Genomic DNA, 26,206 nt, shown 5'->3' on the forward strand with positions numbered 1-26,206 from the left:
TCAGTAACACACACTACGATCAATAACACACACCACGATCAGTAACACACACTACAATCAATAACACACACCACGATCAGTAACACACACTACAATCAATAACACACACCACGATCAGTAACACACACTACAATCAATAACACACACCACGATCAGTAACACACACTACAATCAATAACACACACCACGATCAGTAACACACACTACAATCAATAACACACACCACGATCAGTAACACACACTACAATCAATAACACACACCACGATCAGTAACACACACTACAATCAATAACACACACCACGATCAGTAACACACACCACGATCAGTAACACACACTACAATCAATAACACACACCACGATCAGTAACACACACTACAATCAATAACACACACCACGATCAGTAACACACACTACGATCAATAACACACACCACGATCAGTAACACACACTACAATCAATAACACACACCACGATCAGTAACACACACTACGATCAATAACACACACCACGATCAGTAACACACACTACAATCAATAACACACACCACGATCAGTAACACACACTACGATCAATAACACACACCACGATCAGTAACACACACTACGATCAATAACACACACCACGATCAGTAACACACACCACGATCAATAACACACACCACGATCAGTAACACACACCACAATCAATAACACACACCACGATCAGTAACACACACTACAATCAATAACACACACCACGATCAGTAACACACACTACAATCAATAACACACACCACGATCAGTAACACACACTACAATCAATAACACACACCACGATCAGTAACACACACTACAATCAATAACACACACCACGATCAGTAACACACACTACAATCAATAACACACACCACGATCAGTAACACACACTACAATCAATAACACACACCACGATCAGTAACACACACTACAATCAATAACACACACCACGATCAGTAACACACACTACAATCAATAACACACACCACGATCAGTAACACACACCACAATCAATAACACACACCACGATCAGTAACACACACCACGATCAGTAACACACACCACGATCAGTAACACACACCACACAGTGAAATGACAGAAATTCTCTCTGAAAACTCTAGGACTGAATGAATGGAGGCGTCCACGCTGCTACTGACAATTCTTTGCTTCTCTTACATGTCAGCATATCTGAACAATGTATGGTCAAAACTTATAGGATAAACTAATAAAACTCAAGGAACAGCTTTTATAATGTTCTGATAAACAATTTTACAAGGACTGCAGGCATTATAAAAATTTCTTGTTACTATTTCCAAAATAGGCAAACCAGGGCCTACATTCAAGCTTGGTTGGTCAAACAACACCACACTCAAACTCACAACAAACAGATCTGATCAAAGCTCTACTGGGCTACCACCGCCAGTCAAGGATAATGGCAGAATATTAAATTAAAGAGGAATTTTCTTACATTCCTAACCTGCAACAGTAGGTAAAGGTCAAGACTGAAATGATTTCAAGTGCCAGCTAGAAACATTGAGTGGATATATCATCTAGGCATGATCCTCAAATCCCCACCATTGGAGAAGCCAATTCAATTTAATCTACACAATCAGGAAGCTGCTGAAATCAATGGATGTACCAGAGACTTATGTGCATCTATTCAAGCTGTTCCAGTATTGCTACAACATTGACATCTACCTGAACATGTAAAAAATTGTCCTGTTATGATAACAACTTTTGAGTTTTCCCACTTTCTACAAATCAAAAGTATACCCATGGGCACTCACATGGGCCCTAGTTATGCCTATTTTTTTCTTTGGTTATGTGACACTGCCCTTATACAAATTGTATCAAAAAGACAGCCAAATAGGCTGAGGGCGAGGAGTGGCTCTGTTGATGAAAATATGAAATCAAATCACTAGAAGGAGATGACATAGGATTGGAAGGTGTAGAATCATAGTAAATAAAGCTAAGAAACTACAAGGGTAATTAAAAACCCTGATGGGAATTATATACAGACCCTCAAACAGTTGTAAAGATGTGGTCTACAAATTGCAACAGGAGATAGAAAATACATGTCAAAAGAGCAATGTTATGTTAGCATTGGGGGATTTCAATACGCAAGTAGATTGGGAAAATCAGGTCAGTGCTGGATCCCAAAAGGGGGAACTTCTAGAATGCCTGAGATGGCTTTTTAGAGCAGCTCATGGTTGAGCCCACTGGGAGATCAGCTTACTGGAATAGGTGTTGTGCAATGAACCAGGTTGAGTTAGAGAGCTTAGGGCATACATGTCAAACTCAAGGCCCGCGGGCCAAATCCGGCCCGCGGTGGAATTATCTTTGGCCCGCGAGATAATATCTAATTACTATTAAAGCTGACCCCAGTAATCGAAGCGCCTATGGCGTATGATATGGCTAATGCTGAGTTTATTCAGGTACCAGGTTTTCAGGGTTTTTAGTGTTTATTCGGCAGTCTTCTTCATAAGAAACGGAAATTGTAAAGTGAAACACTTTGTAGTTATAGCAGAGACTGAGACACATGAGAGCAGGCTGAAAAAACGGAGGCAACAAAAGCTGCGTTCGCACGCGTCCGACTGATCCGGCCCGCATGAAGCTACATTTTGCTCAATCTGGCCCGTGACCTAAAATGAGTTTGACACCCCTGGCTTAGGGTAAAGGAAACCTTAGGGACTAGTGATTATAGTATGATAGAATTCACCCTGCAATTTAAGAAGGAGCTAAAGTTAGATGTATCAGTATTACAGCGGAATAAAGGGGATTACAGAAGCATGAGAGAGGAACTAACCAAAATTGACTGGAAGGGAACACTTAACAGAGATGACAACAGAGCAGAAATGGCTGGAATTTCTGGGAGCAATTCCTAAGGTACAGGATATATACATCCCAAAGAAGAAGCAGTATTCTAAAGGCAGCAAGATGCAACCATGGCTGAAAAGTCAAGGCCAACATAAAAGCCAAAGAGAGGGCATATAATAGAGCAAAAATTAGTGGGAAGTTAGAGGATTGGGAACCTTCTAAAAGCCAAGAGAAGGCAACTAAAAAAGTCAAAAAGATGAAATACGAAGGCAATCTAGCCATTAATATTAAAGAGGATACCAAAAGGCTCTTCAGATATATGAGGTATAAAAGAGAGATCAGAGTAGCTATTGGACCTCTGGAAAATGATGCTGCTGAGGTAGTAATCGGGGACAAGGAATTGGCTGATGAACTGAGTAAGTATTCTGCACCAGTCTTCACTGTGGAAGACACGAGCCAGAATTTCAAGTGTGTCAGGGAGCAGAGGTGTGCAAAGTTGCAACACAAGGAAGAAGGTTCTTGGGAAACTGAAATGTTTAAAGGTAGATAAGTCACCTTTCCAGATGGTGTATACCCCAAGGTTCTGAAAGAGGTGGCTGAAGAGATCGTGGAGATGTTAGTGATGATCTTTCGAGAATCAATTGATTCTGGCATGGTTCCAGAGGAATGAAAAATTGCAAATGTCTCTCCACTCTTCAAGAAGGGAGAGAAGCAGAAGAAAGGAAACTATAGGCCAGTCAGTCTAACTTCAGACGTTGGGAAAATGTTTGAATCGATTGTTAAGGATGCGGTTTCAGGGTACTCGGAGGCACATGATAAAATAGGCTGTAGTCTTCATGGTTTCCTTAGGGGAAAATCTTGCCTGACAAATCTGTTGGAATTCTTTGAAGAAGTAACAGCAGCAGGGTAGACAAAGGAGAATCAGTGAATGTTGTGTACTTGGATTTTCAGAAGATCTACCAGCCTGGATACAGCATTGGTTGATTGGCAGGACCAAAGAGTGGGAATAAAGGGAGTCTTTTCTGGCTGCCTGCCAATGACCAGTGGTGTTCCACAGGGGTCTGTGTTGGGACTGATTCTTTTTATGTTATAAGTCAATAAAGTTTACAGATGATACAAAGATAGGTGGAGGAGAAGGTAGTTTTGAGGAAGCAGGGAGGTTAAAGAAGGACTTGGATAGATTAGGAGAATGGGCAAACAAGTGGCAGATGGAACACAGTATCGGGAAGTGTACGGTCATGCACTTTGTTAGTAAAAATGAAAAGGTTGACTATTTTCTAAATGGAGAGAAACTACAAAAATCTGAGGTACAAAGGCACTTGGGAGTCCTCATGCAGGATTTCCTGAAGATTAGCTTGCAGGTTGAGTTGGTGGTGAGGAAGGCAATTACAATATCAGCACTTATTTTGAGAGGACTAGAAGATAAGAGCACAGATGTAATGTTGAGGTTTCATAAAGCACTGGTGAGGTCTCACTTGGAGAGCTGTAAGCAGTTTTAGGCCCCTTATCTAAGAAAGGATGTACTGACATTGGAGAGTGTTCAAAGGAGGTTTATAAAATGATTCTGGGATTGAAAGGCTTATCATACGAGGAGCATTTGGTTGTTCTGGGCCTCTACTCACTGGAATTCAGAAGAGTTAAGGGGTGACCACAATGAAACCTATTGAATGGTGAAAGGCCTTGATAGAATGGATGCGGAGTGGTGAATCTGCAGAATTCATTGCCACAGGCAACAGTGGGGGCTAAATCTGTATGTATATTTATGGCAGAGGTTCATAGATTCTTGATTAGTCAGAATATAAAGGGATACAGGGAGAAAGCAGGAGAGTGGGACTGAAAGAAAAAATGGATCAGCCATGATAAAATGGCAGTGACTTGATGGGCCAAATAGCCTATTTCTGCTCCAAAATCTTATGGCCTTATTCCAAACCTACTCCAGCAGTACTCCCCAACTGTTTCTCTACGACATTGACAACTGCATGGTCCACCTCCTGCACATGTGTGGAATTCAAAATTGTATCAACTACAACTAACTTCCATCCTGGCCTCAAATTCATTTCAGCTATTTCTGGTTTCCCCTTGTCATTTTCTGGCTCCTTGTCAGGAGACAAGCTATCCACTAACATTTACTATAAACCCACAAACTAAAACAACTACCTAGACTACACTTCCTCCCACCCTCTCTCTTGTAAGGATGCCATTCCCTTTCTCTCTCTCTCTTCATTTCCACTGCATTTATTCTCAAGATGAGACTTTGTTCCACGATATCTGAAATCTGCTTCTTCTTAGAAAATGTAACTTCCCTTCTACTGTGGTTGGTGGAGACACACCCAGCAGTCCCCGTACAGAAAAGAGCTCAAGTTCCCTTGATTGCTAGCTTTTACTCTATGAACCTTCACATCTAGCTCAACATTCTTCATTTCTGTCAGGTGCAACACAATCCCAGTCATATCAACTCCTCTCCACAGGGAGCACTCTTTCCATAACTCCCTGATTTGACTAACTACCCCATCCCCACCCATGCCTTACTAACTCTTGGCACTTTTGCCTTCAGCTGTAAGAGCTACAACTCCTGCCCTTCAACTTCTCCTTCACCACCATTCAGGGTCTGAACAACCTTCCATCCGAAACAGAGATACACATGCACCTCCTCCAACTTCATTAATTCCATTCCACATGGTCCTCTGACCACTCATAGGCTAGACAGCCTCCTTGCCACACACCGTATCAACTCCCCTCCTTACTTCCACATTGGTCTGTCTGTCCTCAGCCTTCTCTATTGCTAGCCAAGGCCAAGCACATACTTTGCTTGGGTGATCTGCAACACAATGGTACGAATGTCAAATTTTCCAATTTCACTTCCAAAACTTGGATTTGCCATTTCACAAAAACATTTTCTTCAACCATCCGATAAAGTTGCTCACCAGATTGCCAAACAGAAGAAGCCCCTCTCTATTGAAGAGACTTTAGTAAAGTCATGTGCTCTGGAAATGGTAGAGCTGGTTTGTTGACTAGAACAGAGAAAAAAAACTCCCTTATCAAATAATGTGATATGTTCAAGAATAGTTGATATTTCTTTTGACATTTTGAGGCATGCCATTGAAGAATTGGCAACGTCACAATTCTCATACAGTATGCAATTGGAAACTAGTCATCTCTCAATGTAGTCAGCTCCTTGTTTTTATTCATTACACGCATTCTGACACCATCAAAGAAGAATTTTATTTTGTGAGTCCTTTTGGAAACTCCAAAGGTAATCAACGTTTTGGAAATAGTAAATAGTTTTTTTGCCAAATAAAACTTTGACTGGAAAGAAAAACTTCATATTCTGCGCAGATGGAGCTCCTGTGATGCTTGGTAATACATCTGGTTTTGCTACTTTAAGTGAAAAAGGAAGCTCATTCATTGTTTCTATTTATACAGATGTGCACTGGCAACAAAGACTCTTCCAACAACTCTGAAAGAAGTTTTGTCAATAGACATAAAAGTCATCAACTCTATTTGAAGCAGGTCTCTGAATAATCACATTTTTAAAAGACTGTTAAGAACTGGGCAGAGAATATGAAGCACTTGTCTACCACATACAAGTTTGCTGGCTTTCAAGAGGACGCCTTGAAGCGCTTGTTCGAACGAAGAACTGAAATTTCACTTTTTTCTGAAAGAAAAAGAGAACCCACTCTTGAAAATGGTTTGAAAAAAAGGATTGTATCTATGGGTTGGCTTACTTGGCAGATATTTTTAACCATATTTTACTTCCAAAGTGCATGACCATGCATTTTCCAACACTGTATTTCATTTGCCACTTTCTTGCCCATTCTCCTAATCTGTCTAAGTCCTTCTGCATCCTACCTTTTCCCCCAACACTACTTGCCTGTATGTTCATGGGAGGGAGGAACATGGCCTGTTTTGTTGTTGTTGTTTCATTGCTTGTTGTGTTCTGTATTGTTCTGACGAGCATTGTGGCATGCTATGTTGGCGCTGCAATATGTGGTGACCCTTGCAAGCTGCCCCCAACACACTCTCGAGTATGTTAGTTGCTAATGCAAACTATGTATTTCACTCTAAGTTTCAATGTACACATGATAAATAAAACTGAATGCTAATCTTGAATCTTGATCTTGTACATGCTAATTAGTATATGAATAAGCCATTCCTACCCATTCTTCAACTATTGTTCCACAGTAATCTTACTTTGCAATTTGAACCTACAGCTCACCTATCTCATTAGTTATCCCACAGGCAAGACACACAAATCAATAAACCTTTCAGATTTTTACCCATTTTTTTATTTGGTCCCTTGAACTTTGGGGATATTTGTAATTATACTGCTATTCACATGTCATCTGTCCTCTGATCTCATTTGCTGCCTCCTCTCCACAACTAAGTTGTAAGCTTCCAAAACAATTCTAATTATTTCTGTGCAAATTCCTCACGGAGCATCACAGCTATTTGTAAGAGCTCAATGTACTCAAATTTCAAAGATAATGAACAATATTTCCATTTACACAGCAAAGCTCTAATCTTGTCAATCTAGAAAATGATGCAAATTATCTTATGGAAAACTATAAACAAATTTATTTTATGTCTTTCAACTGTGGCATTATACTTCAGAACAGGTTGAACAGGTTGATGCTCTCTCTTGTGAGAAAATCTGAGTGATGTGGAGTGAGTTTGGGTCTCAAATTATAAAATGGTAAAGATCTAAAGAAAATTGACTATAAATTGGATTTCACCATCTTTTGGCTTGGCAAGTATGTTTTGCATAAAATACTGATGCCCACGCCCATCTTTAATAAAAGAGACTAAACATAAATGAAAAACAGAATACAGATTTAGTATGATTCATGTTCTGAAACAGGATGTTGGCAGTTCCTATCAGGATCTCCATGCTGACAGGTGGAAACAAGTTAACACTTGAAGAATTATAGTCACAGTACAGCAGCAGGAAAGGATATAATGAAGGAGAGGGAGAACAAGTGGAAAGAGAGAGGAAAAAGAGAAGAGACATAGCCCATTCAAACTTGTTCCTTAAATAATAAATAACTCCAAGCTCTACAGCAACAAACTGATCAACAGGCCAATTGTTGCTACACAGATCACAAGTGACTATAATCAGAGAAAGGATCTCCTAACAACGTAACAGTCGCATTGTAAAGCAAAGTTGGGACACTCAGCAGTGCAGTCAAGACTCTTTAATTGAATTCTCATTTCCAAACATTATGCGATGAACTCCTTTTTCTTTTGATAGGTTTCTCCCAAAAGTTCCAACCTCTTAGAGCAGTGTAAGAACTATATGCTGCATTACCTGTAATGTCATACTGCCACGCAAACATCAACAGCACTGAAGTTAATTATACCCTGACATGGTTGCACAACTTTTTCAATGTTCACTCATGAATGTCTGCTGTTAGGATCAAGCGATATAGGAGTCATCAAGCAATAAGCACAGAAACCGGCCCTTCAGCCCAACTGTATCCTCCCTACTAGTCCGAGTTGTCCTCATTTGGCCTATAATCTTCCAAGCCACTCCCCTCCCCACATATCTATACAAATGCCTCTTAAATGTTCCATCTCGACCATGTTCTCTGCAGCTCATTCCAGGGAATCACTATTCATGTGTAAAGTTATCCCTCATCTCTTTTCTTGTATTTGTGCCCTTTAGTTTTGGTCTCCCCAACCCTGGAGAAAAGATATGACAGTTCACCTTATCGGGATTTTATAAACTTCTGTGAGGTCAACCCTCATACTCCTACACTCTAGAGTGGCTAACTCTTCCTTATAACTCAGGCCCTCTAGCCCAGAGAGCATCCTCATAAATCTGTTCTGCACTCTCTCCAGCTTGACAATGTCTTTCTTATAACAGGGTGACTAAAGTGTATACAATACTCCAAGTACAACCTCAGCAATGACTTATCTAACTGAAAAATAATGTTCCTGCTCCTAAACTCGATACCTTGACTGATGAAGGCCAGTATACTAAATATTTTCTTCACCACTAGCTGCATGACCACTTTCAACAAACTGTGCACTCGTACTCCTAGGCACCTCTGTTCCACACTAATCAGATCTGTAGGTGTACTTGGTCAGGTCCTGGGGAACTCCCCACCTTAGTATGCTTCAAGGCTGCAAATACCTCCTTCCCTGTATTATACATATACATTCTTAACATTCAGGATGTGTACAAGTCCTACCCTGGTCTTAATATCCAAAATGCATCACCTCACACTTATCCAAGTTCAAATCCATTTGCTATCCCTCAGCCCATCACCTTAACTGATGAAGATCTCTTTGTAATTCAGTGCAGTCTGCTACACTATCAACAAAACCTCTAATTTAGTTTTATCAGCAAGCTTGCTAACTGTGCCATGTACATTCATATCCAAATAATTTACATAAAAAATGAATAACAGTGGTCCTCGCACTGACTCTTGGGCACCCCACTAGCGTTAGATCTCCAGTCATGGAATCTTTAATCATCACCTTCTGCTTCCTATCATTGAACCAATTCTTAATCTACCTCACTAGCTCCCCCGAATCCCATGCGACCTAACTTTTCAGATCAGCTTGCAATGTAGGACCTTGTCAGAGGCCTTGTCCATTCAGACAACATCCATTGCCATGCCTTTATCTATCCCCTTACTTCTCCTTCAAAAAATTTGTCAGTCATGGTCTCCTGCAGACAAAATATGGCAACCGTTCCAGATCAGGTTTTGCTACACAATTGATGGTAGATCTTTTCCCTCAGATCCCCCTCAGTAACTTCCCTACAACTGAAGTCAAGCTCACTGACCGGTAGTTCCCTGGCATACCCTTGCTCCCCTTCTTGAACAGTGGAACAAGATTAGTCACTCTGCAGTCTTCTGGGATTTCCCCAGTAAGCAACTGCCCACCACAATTTCCTCTGTGATTTCTTCCCTGATCTCCCTTATGATTTGGGGGTGCACTTGCTCAGGTCCTGGGGAACTGCCCAACTTAATGTGCTTCCAGGCTGCAAATACCTCCTTCCCTGTATTGTGCATATACACTCAAGACTCTGCTTAATGCTGAGGATGTGTTCCTCAGAGGTGGAACACAAGTAAATTAGCGCTCTGCTGTGTCACTATATTACATAACTAGGCATATGTGCCTGTTAATAAAAAAACAATCCTGACTTATATATTATTTTATGTATGCACAGTAATTCATGGAGTAACCATCACACAAATAGGCCTAACTTGTACATCAGTGAAGCGGCAACACATCACAGCAGCAGCAGCAGAGGGAAGCGGGTGGTGGTTACATCTTAGAGAAAGGACCAGGCTGTGAACCTCCTCAAACTTTGGCTTCTTCTTCAAGTAGGTGCCTTTTCTTAAGTTTCCTCTCATGTAGCAGTTCTTGGTGGCAGGAAACCATGTCCAGAACACTTCTCTTTGCCTTACTACTTTGCTCCCAGTCAGGGTCATTACCGATGAACTGGTCTATGATTTGTGTGATCATGGTGATGGTAATGCTCAGGAATGCTGTGTGGTGAGATTTCTTGCTGGTGTTTCCTCTTCTCCATCCATGTCCTCAGATTCACCCAGGATGCGTTGTTCCGCCAATTCTCAAAGCTCTTCATTGTTAAGGTTCTCACCATGAGAATGCAGTAACTCTTCAATGTAGCCATCATTAACATCCTTTAATCCCGATTCCTAGACATCTTAGATGTACTACCCTCACTGGAAGTTGCAGGCTGTTTTCCAGTCATTATGGGTGAAAAAAACAGTACAAATTGGCGAGGGTGCAAGAAAATTTACATACATGGGGGATATAGAGTGTGAGCTAATACGTGATTAGCTGTGAATGGCTCAGAGCGTATGTAACGCGCTCTTATTGGCCAATTGAATGTTTACTATAATGACGGCCGCTCTTGAAAACTTGAGTGCTGTTTTGAATAAATTTGTATCTTTAAAAAAAAATTTCAATAAAAAATTGAATAACTGCTTTGTAACAAATCAGTGCTCTGCGGGGCAGCATTATGCGGGGTCTGAGTGTAATCCAAGACCTCACTACGTATTACCTCATTCCTTTGGCATCCACGATATTTGCCTTAGTAACCACCAAGGAGAGGTAGATATTAAAAGTCTCAGCCGTCTCCTGTGGTTCCACATAGATGGTTTTTAAGAGGACCTAGTGTCCCCTTACTCATTCTTTTACCGTTAATATAACTGAAGAACTTCTTGGCATTATCTTTAACTCTCCCTGCTAAATCCATCTCATAACTTTATTTTGCCCTTTGTAGCACAAAAATAACCACATATATTAGTCAAATTTTCAGGCTATTATTTCAATTTGCAAACAATATAAAGAGTTAAGAACCAGAAATTCAAAGAGTCATAAATAATGCCAATAAGAAATCCATGCAAAGTTTATTTATCATGGTGGTTCCTGGGACTAACTCATATCTCCCCAAATAGTTCTTTTACTCCCAGTTAAAGAAAGGTCAGCGAGCTCCTGGTGGGCAAAGAAAGCACTTCAAAGATAACATCAAAATTAGCCTAAATAAATTCAACATTACCTCTAAAAAATTGGGAAGACAAAGCTCTCAACAGATATACCTGGAGGAAATCTGTTCAAGAGGGAACTGTGCTACATGAAAATGAGCTCCACTGTACCACAGAAAGCAAACGACAGTTGTCAAAGGAGGTGCTGAACAACCAAATGACCCAACCTCTAACTACAAACAGCCCACACTGCAGCTGAATGTGTGAATCTCAGCTCAGCCTCTACAGCCACCTGAGGAGCATCAATACACAAACCCATAGGAGAACATCATACTCGACTTGAGTGATTGCACTACCACTAGGAGAAAGGTACATAAAGTATTTATTAATGAAGTTAGGTGTATAGGAGTGTCAGGAGATGAATGTGGAGCATTTTCAGGCAGACACTGGAATGTAAACACACTTCAAATAAAACAATAATGCCATGGATGTTGTTGTTTTAGGTGTCTTCAGATTAAAAACACAAATCAGTTACTTACAGCAAGTAATTTTATATCCAAGATTTGTGAATTGTATTTTTATCAATCTCTTGCTCAAGTAACAATGGGTCCTGTAAACAGATCATTGTTCCCTAGCCAGTAAAGTCTGTCCATGTTTTGGGTAAGAATCTCTACAAGGTTAAAGATTAATACAGTGAATTCTGGTAATTGGGATACATCAGGACTAGTACATTTTGCCCCAATTACCTGAAGTTTCATGGAAATAGTTAAAAAGCTGTAAAAAAGACAAACCGCTAAGTAACAAATTATGTATTTAAAAATACAAAACCAATGAAAACAAAGTCAATATTACTACAGTAATATAAAACTGTTTATTAGTTCCTAATGGTTACAGAGGAGGAATTATCCATTGTATGCTGTTGTACTCTTTAGACTGACTGTAAGTGAATAAAATCAGCACTGACACCTAGTATAGATAATAGACTCACTTCATACAATGCTTTCTACGACTGCATCCTCCAAAACTTCATTTTCATTATAACATTCAAAATGATTGTTGATACCTTCAATTCTTTGTAGTTCCTAACTTGATGAATGAGTGAATTTCTTTCATTTTCACTACCAGCCATTTCTGCTTGAAACCTTGAATGCTTGAAACTGCAGCTGGCTAAACAGTTCTGAATTGTCTTACTGCTTTTTCCTGTCAACTATCAGTGACAAAAATTACTGCTGTTAAAACAGCAACAACTCTCTGATAACTCCTCTTATTTACCTCTTGATCACGACCCCACTAAGGAGCACCAGGCCATTGTCTCCTATACCATCACCAACCTTATCAGCTCTGGGGGATCTCCCATCCACTGCCACCAATCTCATAGTTCCCACACCCCGCACTTCCCGTTTCTACCTCCTACCCAAGATCCACAAACCTGCCTGTCCAGGTAGACCTATTGTCTCAGCTTGCTCCTGCCCCACTGAACTCATTTCTGCATACCTTGACAGTGTCTTATCCCCCCTTGTTCAATCTCTTCCCACCTATGTTCGTGACACTTCTCATGCTTTGAATTTTTGCAATGATTCTAAGTTCCCTGGCCCCCACCGTCTTATTTTCACCATGGACGTCCAGTCCCTATATACCTCCATCCCCCACCGAGATGGTCTCGAAGCTCTTCGCTTTTTTTTTGGATTCCAGACCTAACCAATTCCCCTCTACCACAACTCTCCTCCATCTAGCGGAATTAGTTCTTACTCTCAATAATTTCTCCTTTGGCTCCTCCCACTTCCTCCAAACCAAGGGTGTAGCCATGGGCACCCATATGGGTCCCAGTTATGCCTGCCTTTTTGTTGGCTTTGTGGAACAGTCCATGTTCCAAGTCTAGACCAGTATCCATCCCCCTCTTTTCCTTCGCTACATCGACGACTGCATTGGCGCTGCCTCTTGCACGCGTGCTGAGCTTGTCAACTTCATTAACTTTGCCTCCAACTTTCACCCTGCCCTCAAATTTACCTGGTCCATTTCTGACACCTCCCTCCCCTTTCTTGATCTTTCTGTCTCCATCTCTGGAGACGGCCTATCTACTGATATCTACTATAAGCCTACAGACTTTCACAGCTACCTGGACTATTCCTCTTCCCACCCTGTCTCTTGCAAAAAGGCTATCCCCTTCTCACAATTCCTCCATCTCCGCCACATCTGCTCTCAGGATGAGGCTTTTCATTCCAGGACAAAGGAGATGTCTTCCTTTTTTAAACAAAGGGGCTTCCCTTCGTCCACCATCAACTCTGCTCTCAAACGCATCTCTCCCATTTCCCGCACATCTGCCCTCACCCCATCCACCCGCCACCCCACTCGGGATACGGTTCCCCTTATCCTTACCTACCACCCCACCAGCCTCCAGGTCCAACGTATAATTCTCCGTAACTTCCGCCACCTCCAACGGGATCCCACTACCAAACACATTTTTCCCTCCCCCCCTTCTGCTTTTCGCAGGGATCGCTCCCTACGCGACTCCCTTGTCCACTCATCCCCCCCCATCCCTTCCCACTGATCTCCCTCCTGGCACTTATCCTTGTAAACGGAACAAGTGCTACACCTGCCTTTACACTTCCTCCCTCACCACCATTCAGGGCCCCAGACAGTCCTTCCAGGTGAGGCGACACTTCACTTGTGAGTCGGCTGGTGTGGTATACTGCGTCCGGTGCTCCCAGTGTGGCCTTTTATATATTGGTGAGACCTGACGCAGACTGGGAGGCCGTTTCGCTGAACACCTACGCTCGGTCTGCCAGAAAAAGCAGGATCTCCCAGTGGTCACACATTTTAATTCCATGTCCCATTCCCATTCTGATATGGCTATCCATGGCCTCCTCTATTGTCAAAATGAATCCAGACTCAGGTTGGAGGAACAACACCTTATATACCAGCTAGGTAGCCTCCAACCTGATGGCATGAACATTGACTTCTCTAACCCGTTAATGCCCCTCATCCCCTTCTTACCCCTTCCCTGACATATTTAGTTGGTTGCCTGTTCTCCATCTCCCTCTGGTGCTCCCCCCCCCTTTCTTTCGCCTGAGGCCTCCTGTCCCATGATCCTTTCCCTTCTCCAGTTCTGTATCACTTTCGCCAATCACCTTTTCAGCTCTTAGCTTCATCCCACCCCCTCCGGTCTTCTCCTATCATTTCGCATTTCCCCCCCCCCACTACTTTCAAATCTCTTACTATCTTTCCTTTTGGTTAGTCCTGACGAAGAGTCTCGGCCCGAAACGTCGACAGCGCTTCTCCCTATAGATGCTGCCTGGCCTGCTGTGTTCCACCAGCATTTTGTGTGTGTTGTTGTTTGATCTATTAGCTGTACACTCTAAGCACAATGTGGTATCTACAGGCCACACTTGTGCATTCTACTAACACTATTTAGGAATTGTTCAGCAAGTCTCCTGTCCCAGTTCAGCAGCAGTGTTGCAAATAAGCGATTGCCGTGATTAACCGGTGGCCCAATTAACCAGAATCTACTGTAGTAAGTAACCCTCTTGCTACATATTGCAATTTTTAATCATTCTACCCCTCCTCCCCCACAAGCATTACCATTTAATGGATTCAAGCCAAGAAATCAATTTATCATCAAAAGTTTCTGAATCACTGTCTTTCCACGTCACTAATAATCTATAATTTATGCAAGGACACGTGGAGATCTGTCTCCAATGATTCCATCGACTTCATTAATATTGCGTTCAGTTTTGGTTACTAATACAGGGAAGATGTTATTAAGCTGCAAAGAATGTGGAAGAGATTTACAAGAATGTTGTTGCTTTTCAGGCCTTATGGCACATCAGCCAGCATTTTTGCTGTTTTCATAGCATTTGACTGATTTTTTAAAAATCGGGCCAAGTTGCTAGTTCGATGCTCACCCCAGCACGGATGGAAAGTGTGCAAGCAGCCAGCTGGTTTCGAACTCGGGACCATTTGCCTCCTGTGCTGATGCCACTACACCACCGGCCAGCTATTACGCGAATGTTACTGGAACTTGAGGGATGGGGTTTTGGAGAGAGGCTAAGCAGGCTATGAGATTTTTCAGTGCAACATAGAAGAATGAGGGCAATTGTCTAGAGGAGTATAAAATTACAAAGAACATAGATACTGTGAGTGTGCACATGCTTTTCCCCATTGGAGCGTGTAGGCTTAAAGAGACGGGAATTACACACTTAGTAGCCACTTAATCAGGTACAGCTGCTTGTTAATTCAAATAACCAATCAGCCAATCATGTGGCAGCTACTCAATTCATAAAAGCATGCAGACATGGTTAAGAGGCCCCACACCACCAGGTTCAGGAACAGTTATTTTCCCCCAAACATCAGGCTCTTGAACAGAGAGGGGATAACTTCACTCACCCTATCAATAAACTGTTCCTACAACCTACTTTCACTTTCACTGACTCTTCATCTCATTTTCTCGATATTTATTGTTTATTTATTATTATTTTCCCTTCTCTATTTGCACGTTATTGTATTTGAACACCGGTTGTTTGTCTGTCCTGTTGGGTGTGGTCTTTTATTGATTCTATTGTGTTTTTTGTACTTACTGCATATCCCCACAAGAAAATGAATCTCAGGGTTATATATGGTGACATAAATGTACTTTGATAATAACTTTGGATTTTGAAGCGGTTCTGTTGTTGTTCAGACCAAACATCAGAATGGGAAATAAATGTGATCTAAATGACTTTGACCGTGGGATGACTGTTGGTGTCAGATGGGGTGGTTTGAGTAACTCAGAAACTGCTGATCTTCTGGGGTTTTCACACACATCAGTCTCTAGAGCTTACAGAGAATAGTGTGAAAAAATCATAGAGTGAGCGACAGTTCTGTGGGCAAAAAATGCCTTATTAATGAGAGTTTATAAGAGAATGGCCAGACTGATTCAAGTTGACAGGAAGGCAACAGTAATTCAAGTAACCATGCATTACAACAGTGGTGTAGCTGGCCAGTGGTATAGTGGCATCTGCACCGGACATCGAGGCAAGTGGCCCTGGGTTCAAATATGACGAGCTCCTTACACACTTTCTATCCATGCTGGGTTGAGCATTGAGTATGCAACTCAGCCTCATAAAAAACATGCTAAAGAAACAGCAGGTGAACCACAAGGCACAGAAAGGAACAACAACACACACACAAAACAGTGGTGAGCAGAAAAGCATCTCTGAATGCACAAAACATTGAACTTTCAGGTGGATGGGCTACAGCAACAGAAGACCATGAACATACACTCAGTGGCCACTTTATTAGGTACTGGAGGTACCCAATAAAGTGGCCACTGAGTGTATATGCCATTAGGCAGATATATTAAGAACACTTACAGGTACCTTGACAGGCACATGAATAGGAAAGATTGTATAAAAGGTAATCACAGCCATGTAGATAGTGAATAAGTAAAACGTAATAACATCCAATCAGCTTTATAGAAGAACCCATTTCCCCCCTCCCTCCCCCCAAAGAGAGAAATCAGCCAAGGGAGGCTGAAGACAAATTCTAACGTTCCGAACCCAAAACTCAGGTGGCTCCAGAAAATATATATGTATAGCTGTGCTGAATAAATGATTGTAAATATATATACAAAAAAAATCAAAGTAAATAAGTTTGCTAATTATGATTTTAAAAAACCATGGGAAAATATAAGTATTAGTCTCGGTAAAAAAGGAAAGACAGATAAGGAGAATCAAATATAGAAAATCAATAAGTAAAACAACATATACTCGCGGGTGCAAAAAAAGAGTAAAGAAACAAATAGAAGATAATTAAAAAGGGAAGCGGTTTAGATAGCTTCCTACATAACACTGAGAGAATATAACGTATTGTTTAAAAAGAGCTGCGAAAAACAGCAAAAGAGAAAATGGATGCAGTCTGTCTGCATGTTTTGCATAGTTTGAAATATAACAAGGCGCCAGTTACTTAATCAAACAAATGATTAAGACTTCGTAAAACCAAGAAACCTTATTAACAACAAAATGCCAATTACTTGATTGAACACCTGAAATTAAAACATTTAACATAAAACAACTCAAAGTTGAATTTAAGGATGGAGACTTTGTAAAAATTTCTTAGCTTCTTCAGGCTTCGTAAACCAAGGAACCTTATTATCAGAAGTAGTAACCTTGAGTTTACACGGATCTCTGAGAGAAAGGTGACAGCCAAGCTTAGAAAGGTCTGACATGACCTCTTTAAAAGCCTGTCTAGCTCTTAAAACTTCCGGTGGATAATCTTGAATGATCCGAAACTGTTGATCACGAAATTGTAATATGCGTTTCTTCCTTGATTCACGAAGGATCTGTTCTTTAATCTGATAGTCATAAAAGTGAATGATAATAGAGCGAGGTTTGGCAGGATCCCAATTAGGTGGGGTAACTCGGTGGACGCGCTCAAATTTTGGTAGTTCCGATAATATATCAGGAAGTAAATCTTTCAGCATTTGAGCACACAAATTGATAGGTTGATTACCCTCCAGTTTTTCAGGAAGCCCAAGAATTCTGATATTGCACCTTCCATTCCTGGTCTCCAAATCTGTAAGTTTCTTCAGTAATGCGTCGTATTTTTAAAGTTGTTCCTCAGAAATTTTCTTGAAACCTTCGATATCCTTCTGCAACACCGGCAGAGATTCTTCGTGTAGCTTAATAGGAATTTCGTGGTCATTCACAGTCTGCTGTATACTTCCAAGTTTCTGATTAAGCGTTTTCAGTTCAGATTTAACGAGGTTGAAGGAATTCTGTAACAAATCAAACTTGGATTCCAAGTCATCCAGTTTATCCAATTTTTCAAGTTTCTCTGACATTTGTTGAAACATTTCAGTCAAAGTCTCTAAAGTTGTCTCTTCTTTTGACTGCTTTCTCATAGTGCTCTCACCGAGATAGGTTTAAACAGCAAAGTAAGCAAATAATTTCAGAGCACATAGCTAGTGCAACCTACTCCATTACAGCCATCGGAAGTCTAAAGGATACTTGATGGATTCTTTTATTAATATACTCAGTTTTAATGTGAAAGGTCTAAATAACACTGTTAAACGAAATAAAATTTTCTCTTATATCCGGAAACTTAAAACTCATATAATCTTTCTCCAAGAAACCTATATTTGTAAAGATGATATTTCACGTTCTTTCAAAGGATGGAAGGGTATACATTTTCACTCACCCTCTCAATCTAGATCAAGAGGCGTCTCTATCCTGTTTGATCAGAATGTATCCTTTATTCAACATAATGTAATTTCTGATACAAATGGGCACTTTGTTATTGTTTCGGGTAGTCTTGCGAATAAACTAATCATATTTGCGAATGTATACGCTCCAAATACAGATGACTCCTTGTTCTTTGAACGTCTTTTCTCTTTTCTGCCTGATTTGAATCGGTATTCCTTGGTGATGGGTGGAGATTTTAATTTTTGGCTTGACCCTATATTAGACCGCTCTTCAAGTAAAACCCATCACTAATAAATCCCACTTTTTAAATCTTTTTTATCTCAATGTGGTATTCTTGACATGTGGCGTTTTTTACACGCCCAAGAAAAGATATATTCATATTTCTCTCAGGTTCATCATATGTACTCTCGGATTGATTTTTTTTTTATGGATAGAAACTTGCTTCCACTGGTACGATCCTGTGATTATAAGGAGATTGCTTTGTCTGATCATGCACCTGTGCTTCTGGCTTTAAGATTACCTGTTTACTCTGTACCAAATAGAAGTTGGCGTTTTAACTTATCATTGTTATTTGATAAAAATTTTCTAAAGTTTTTGGAAAACCATATTACTTTTTTCTTTAAAGAAAATTTTAAAGGAGATACTGCTGGTAATATAGTCTGGGATACTTTTAAAGCATATATTCGTGGAGAAATTATCTCTTACTCTACCTATATAAAGAAAAAAGCTGACAAAGGTCTGACCTAGCAGCGATATTAAAAGATCTTGATCGAAAGTATGCCCTATCTCCAGATCCAAGTATATATAATAAGCGTATTGAAATCCAATCCAAGTATAATCTTCTGCTGACTTACCCAATTGAACGACAACTGTTGAGAGATACAACTCAATTTTATATTCACGGGGATAGAACTGGTAGTTTATTAGCCAATCGCTTAAAATCTTTTACAGTTAATCGTCAAATCACAGAAATTTTTAAAGATAATGGAACTAAGACATCCGACCATTCTGAAATTAACAACGTATTTAAAGACTTTTACCTTAAGTTGTATCAGTCTGACTCTTCTTCAGATGATACCTATATGAATGCTTTTTTCAGTAATGTCAACATTCCTACATTGTCTGCTGATAGTCTAACACAGTTAGATCAGCCTATTTCCAATGAAGAAGTGGCTGAGGCTATACGTGCTTTACATTCTGGTAAGACCGCAGGACCTGATGGCTTTCCTGGGGAGTTTTATAAAACTTACACTACGTTACTTACACCTTATTTATCCTCTGTTTTATCAGAGTCCTTTAAATCAGGTAAACTCCCTCAATCTTTTTATGAAGCTTTTATTTCTCTTATTCTTAAAAAAAATAAAAATCCAGCTGAATGTTCTTCATACAGACCGATTTCTTTATAAAATGTTGATGCAAAAATTTTATCCAAAATCTTAGCTCGAAGACTTGAAAATATTCTACCATCTATTATATCACATGACCTGACAGGATTTATTAAAAAATCATTACTCACATTTTAATATACATCGGTTATTGAATGTGATATATTCACCATCCAAAAAAATATCAGAGTGTATATTATCCTTAGATGCAGAAAAAGTCTTTGATAGGATTGAGTGGAATTATCTTTTTAAGACCTTAGAAAAGTTTAATTTTGGGCCTAATTTTATTCGTTGGGGTAAATTAATCTACTTGTCTCCTACCGCTCAGGTTATTACTAACTCCCAAATTTCTAAGCCCTTTAAATTACAGCGGGGAACTAGACAAGGTTGTCCTCTTAGTTCTTTACTTTTTGCTTTAGCTACAGAACCCTTAGCAATAGCATTTCGAGAATCTAAGGACATTTCTGGTATACTAAGGGAAGGTACGTCTCATAAAATTTCATTATACGCTGATGATATTTTACTTTTTATCTCTAACACTGAAACTTCTTTACCTTTGGTTCTTTCTTTAATCTCCCAGTTTAGTTCTTTTTCAGGATATAAACTGAACCTACCTAAAAGTGAGCTATTTCCTTTAAATGACCTAATGTCATCAAATGCCAAATTTCCGTTCAAAGTTGTTACAAGTCAATTTATATATCTAGGTGTAACAATTACTAAAAACTTCAAGAACTTATTTAAAGAAAACTTAAACTCCTTATTGAATTATGTGAAAAAGACGCTTTCTAAATGGTCCCCTCTTTCTTTATCCCTAATTGGCCGAATTAATTCGATTAAAATGAAGATTCTTCCTAAATTTTTATATCTTTTTCAGGCCTTACCTATTTTTATTTCTAAGACCTACTTTGATTCTTTAGATTCAATTTTAACCTCTTATATTTGGAATAATAAACAAGCTCGTTTAAGTAAAGTTTACTTACAAAGAAATAAAGAGATGGGTGGACTAGCCCTACCCAATTTTAGGTTTTACTACTGGGCTGCCAATATAAGGAATATTACTTTCTGGTCTTGTTATATTTATCGTAAAGATTGCCCATCATGGGTCTCCTTAGAAGTTAATTCTGTAAAAAATTCCTCTATTGTCTCTCTTCTTGGATCATACTCTTCTTTTTCAGCAAATAAAACAACAGATAACATAATTGTTAAGCAAACTTTAAGGATCTGGTCTCAATTTAGAAAATTTTTTGGTTTAGCGAATTTTTCATTATCATCTCCAATTCTCCTTAATTATTTTTTTTATCCCTTCCATGACTGATAAAGTCTTTAAAGATTGGGATGAATTAGGTATTAAGTGTTTTTGGGACCTGTTTATCTCAGGATCTCTTGCTTCATTTGACCAATTGTCAAATAAATTTTCACTCCCAAAATCACATTTTTACAGATACCTTCAAATTAGAGATTTTCTACGTTTCCAATTAGCTACTTTTCCTATAGGTCCTGATAAAAATTTACTGGACGATCTTTTAAATTTAAAACCTTTTGTTAATGGTTCTATTACCGGTATCTATAACTTGTTGATTGATTCTCAACAAGACTTTTTAGGTAAAATAAAAAAAAGCTTGGGAGGATGACCTAAATTGTCAGATTTCTGATGATAGATGGAATAAAATTCTTATACGGGTTAATAAATCATCTTTCTGTGCTCGTCATTCTCTTCTACAATTTAAAGTGGTTCATAGAGCTTACATTTCTAAACAGAAGCTGTCCAGTTTTTACCCGAATGTTTCTCCACTTTGTAATAAATGCAACTCTGCTGATGCCTCTTTAATTCATATGTTTTGGTTTTGCCCTAAAATTGAAAAGTTTTGGCGGGAAGTATTTCATACCTTCTCTCAACTTTTTAGGGTCCAATTTGACCCAAATCCCCTTACTGCCTTGTTTGGTATTATTGCAAATGAAGATATAACTTTAAATACTCCTACAGGTTTTAGTTTTTAGCTCTCTTTTAGCAAGAAGAGCAATCTTGCTTAAATGGAAGGAGTCTACCCCTCCTACACATCTTCAATGGCTACATGATATTATGTCGTATTTAAATTTAGAAAAGATCCGCTGCTCAGTCTTAAATTCGAAACAATCTTTTTATGATATTTGGGGACCTTTCCTAAATTACTTTTCCAATTTATAAAGTTTAACAGTGCACAGACTTTTGTGTATATTTTTATCTTCTCTTCTTAAGTGAGTATGTTTTTTTTCTAATTATCCATTGTCATCCATCAGCCTTTTTCTTTGGTAGTTGGTAGGGGGTTGACTTTTTAAAAAAATATATATTAAAAATTTCTTTTATGATGTATGACCTATCTTTAAATTTTTGATTACAGAGTGGTATACCTTTATGTGTTATGCTATAACACTTTGATCAATTTTATTACAATATATGAATGTACACAAGTTATGTTGAGATGTATCTATGTGTTGCACTCTGTAAATCTTTTTTTTCTGAATAAAAATATTGTAAAAAGAAAGAAAGATTGGGATATGGACCAAACTGGGGTAAATGGGACTCGCTTAGAGGGAATCTTAGTCAGCATGGAGAAGTTGGGTTGAAGAGCCTGTTTCTATGTTGTATGACTCCAAAACTTTTTCCATGAATCTGTACAGATGTCTTTTGGAAGTTGTAATTCTATCCGTCTCTCACACTTCCTTTGGTTGTTCATTTCACTCATTCCACACAGCCTCTGTCTGAAGATTTTGTTCAATTCCCCTTTAAATCATTCCTTTCTCACCTTAAACCTAAGCCTCTAGTTTTAGACTCCCCTACCTGGGAAAAGGACTTGACAATCCATCTTATCTGTAGCTCTCATGATTTTCTAAACCTCTATAATGTCATCCCTTTGCTCCAAGAAAACAGTCTTAGAATTTCTAGTTTCTTCTTATAACTCAAGTTCTCTAATCTTGGTGAGATCCTTGTGAGTCTTTTCTGCACACTCTCTAGCTCAGTCATATTTTTCTAACAGTATGGCAACTAGAACAGCATACAATATTCCACGTGTGGTCTCATCAACATCTTGTACAGCTATAACGCAACATCCCAACACGCGTATTCAATGCAGCATCCAATGAAAGCATGAATGCCAAAATGCATTCTCACCATCCTGTCTTCCTGTGTCGCCTCTTTCAGGGTAATATGTACTTGTATCCCAAGTTCTCTCCATTCTACAACACTCCACAACAACTGTCATCCACTGTGTCTATCCTGCCCAGTTTAAACTTCTCAAAATGTATCATTTTGCACCAGTCTAAGTTAAATTCCATCTGCCATTCCCTTTGCCCACTTTCCCAGTTGATCTAGATCCTTTGCCCACTTTCCCAGTTATCTACCACAATCCCCTTCAGTAACTTTCACCACCATTGACATTAGGTTCACTAGACTGTAGTTCCCTGGTTTGTCCTTGCAGCTCTTCTAAAATAAAGTCACCCACCAGTTTCTCAGTACTGCACTCATGGTAAAACCTCTGCTAGGGGCCCTACAAATTCTTCCTTTGCTTTTTACAACATCCTTGGATATATTTGCCAGTCTCCAGCATATCCACCTTTATATACCTCAAGACTATCAACATCTTCTGTTTTGTAATGTCAGTATGTTTCACTGAGTAGCCAACATAATCAACGATCTCTTCCACCCCAGATATTCTCACTTCTTCCCCTTCCAGTAGGCAGGAGATACAAACACTTGAAAACATGCAACACCAGCCTCAAGGACAGCTTCTATCCTGCCAAGACTCTGGAACAGAATTCTATACAACACTGCTGCCACAAAGCAACAAAGTTTGCATCATATGTCAGTGATAATAAATCTGATTCTGATTCTCTTGACCTAAAAACTACCTCATAATGGCTATGTCTATCTGAAACTACAACACTATATTCTGTTTTTTATTGCTCTTCACTTTATACTACATGGACATACTTACGTCTTGAAGGTTTCTGACAGGATTGCATGCAAAACAAAGTTTTTCACTATATCTCTGCGCATGAGATTAAAACAAACCAATTACCAAGATTCTCTAGTATCCACTAACACCCCCACAGTAAATACTACACCTCCTGATCAATAGGGCCTTTTATAACAAAATGGCATCAATGCTAGGAAACTGACATATCCTAAAAAAGCTGCAAAAATAATAGCAAAGCTTTGACAGCTGTCAAATATTAGCACTACATCTGAAATTTCAAAACATTCATAAGCATTTTAGAATCATCAAAAATTATGTTTTCTAATTGATTAAAATATCCAAACACTTACAAATCTGTAAGCAAAATCAAATAATTTGAAAACTAAATTAAGTAATCCCTCAAAACCTTTATCCCTTGTTGAGAATCACTCCCTTTGCAAGGTACCACTTTGGGCAAAATATTGGATGGAATCTCCACCCTACTTGGCAGAGATTTTTAAAAAATAAGATGTGAAAGCCTGAACTAAATTCAGCAAATGCTAGAAACACCCATGTCAGTAGAATATTTCATTAGAAAATAATCAAATTAAGCTTCAGAGAATGCTGGTGTAATGCCCTACTGCTGAATTATGTTTGGCTTTCCAAGGTTAAGAAGGTATCATAACAGGAGCTTCTATATTCAAAATGGGATACTGGCATGAAATCATCATTATATTCTGATGGATATCACAATCTGCCTAACCTACATATAGATGAATATCAGTTGATTTTGAAACTATTCTATGCTCGTGCCTCAAAAGCCATTTTGAACTTGGCTTAGTATATTAAAGTATGTGTGTAACAATCACATATTGTGAAACAAAATTTGTTGGTCATGTATACATTCACGTTCAATCAGAAATGAAATATTCCTTAGTTATTTCCCCATCAAAGAAACTGTTAACATCAAAATGCATTATTATATAAACATTAAACAAGGAATGAAAAACAATAATGGGCTTACCATGACCGTTACGTCTTTTATCTATCCAAGCGAAAACATTTAATGCTTTGATGGTTGCATAGAAAGTACTGTCAGTTATTCCTTAAACTGTTCATTTGTTCTGAAAGTGGAAAAAATAGAAATGTACATTAAATTTTTCAAAATCAATCTGCACAAATTGAATTCAAATTTGGGAAAATGCTGAGTATTTTTCACAATAATATGAAGAGAAATTATTATTGAGCCATTAAGGCCAGTAAAACTGTAAAACACTGCAATCAATATACAAACAGTTTGTATATTATCAAGGGATTCTGTCGATGCTGGAAATCTTGAGAAACACTAGCTGGGGGGAGCTCAACAAATCAGGCAGCATATATGGAGGGAAACAAACAGGCGATGTTTTGGGTCTTCATTTAGACCAGAAAGGAAACAAGGAGGGGAAGAGAAGGGATACAAGCTGGTAAGTGATAGTGGGACCAGGTGAGGGGGAATGTTAGTGAGTGGGGGAAGGTGGGTGAAGTAAGAAGCTGGGAGGGATTGGTAGAAGAAACAAATGGCTTAAAAGGGCTTCTCTTCTCTGTTCCTTATCTGTCCATCACCTGGATCCCCTCCTGTCCCTTTCTTCCATGGTTCACTGTCCTCTCCTATTCGATCCCTTTTTCTTCAAGCCCTTTGCCTCTTCTACTAATCCCCTCCCAGATTCTGATTTCATCTACCCTCCCTCACCCACCTTCTTGCTCACCTGGTCTCTCGCCTTTCACCAGCCACCTCGTATGCCTTCCTTTTCTGGTTTCTGCCCCCTTCCCTTTCAGTCCTTATGAACAGTCTAAGCTTGAAATGTCGACTGTTTATTGCTCATCATCAATGCTGCCCGAGTTGCTGTGTTCCCCCAGCATTGTGTATGTTGCAATAATATCATTGTACTGTAACCTCTCTGCTGTCATATTTTATATACCTGCATCCAGTATGCATTTTAACCAACTTATCAATCTGTGTGTCACCTTCATGAATTGTCAAATTTATACAAGGTTCCTCTGTTCCTCAATACTGAAGATCTTCCTACTAGCAAAGGCCCAAGCACTAATCCCTATCATATAACAACTGTTCATGAACAGCTCCCAAAAACCCTCCACTATCACCCTCTGCCTCTTATTACCAAGCCAGTTTTGATATGGGCTCTATCTTTCATATCAATCTTTCACATGGGACCTGGTTAAAAACCTTATAGAAACTTATGTAGATTACGTCAACTATCCTGCCCTCATCATCCCCAAATATTCGACAAATTGGGGATGCAGATCTCTCCCCAGTGGTGTGATCCAACTGAGAAAGAGACACTACTGTGGGATTCCAACAAAGAGGATTGCAATAGAGGAGAAGGGCTCTACAGCGGGTAGTTGAAACTGCCCA

The 26,206-nt window shown here is 39.3% G+C and overlaps 1 protein-coding gene across 3 annotated transcripts in view; it reads right to left on the reverse strand.

The window, feature by feature from the left end:
• The window catches only part of invs (inversin), a 249,468-nt gene that overhangs the window by 209,178 nt on the left and 14,084 nt on the right, over positions 1 to 26,206 (reverse strand). For all 3 annotated transcript variants that reach the window (XM_073054266.1, XM_073054268.1, XM_073054267.1), the window contains one exon: positions 24,815 to 24,914. In XM_073054266.1, the coding sequence (XP_072910367.1) occupies positions 24,815 to 24,817 (3 nt within the window). In that variant the 5' untranslated portion in view covers positions 24,818 to 24,914. The remainder of the gene's footprint in view (positions 1 to 24,814; positions 24,915 to 26,206) is intronic.

Source organism: Hemitrygon akajei, chromosome 8 (genome assembly GCF_048418815.1).
Source record: "Hemitrygon akajei chromosome 8, sHemAka1.3, whole genome shotgun sequence".
In the NCBI taxonomy this organism is placed as follows: Eukaryota; Metazoa; Chordata; class Chondrichthyes; order Myliobatiformes; family Dasyatidae; genus Hemitrygon; species Hemitrygon akajei.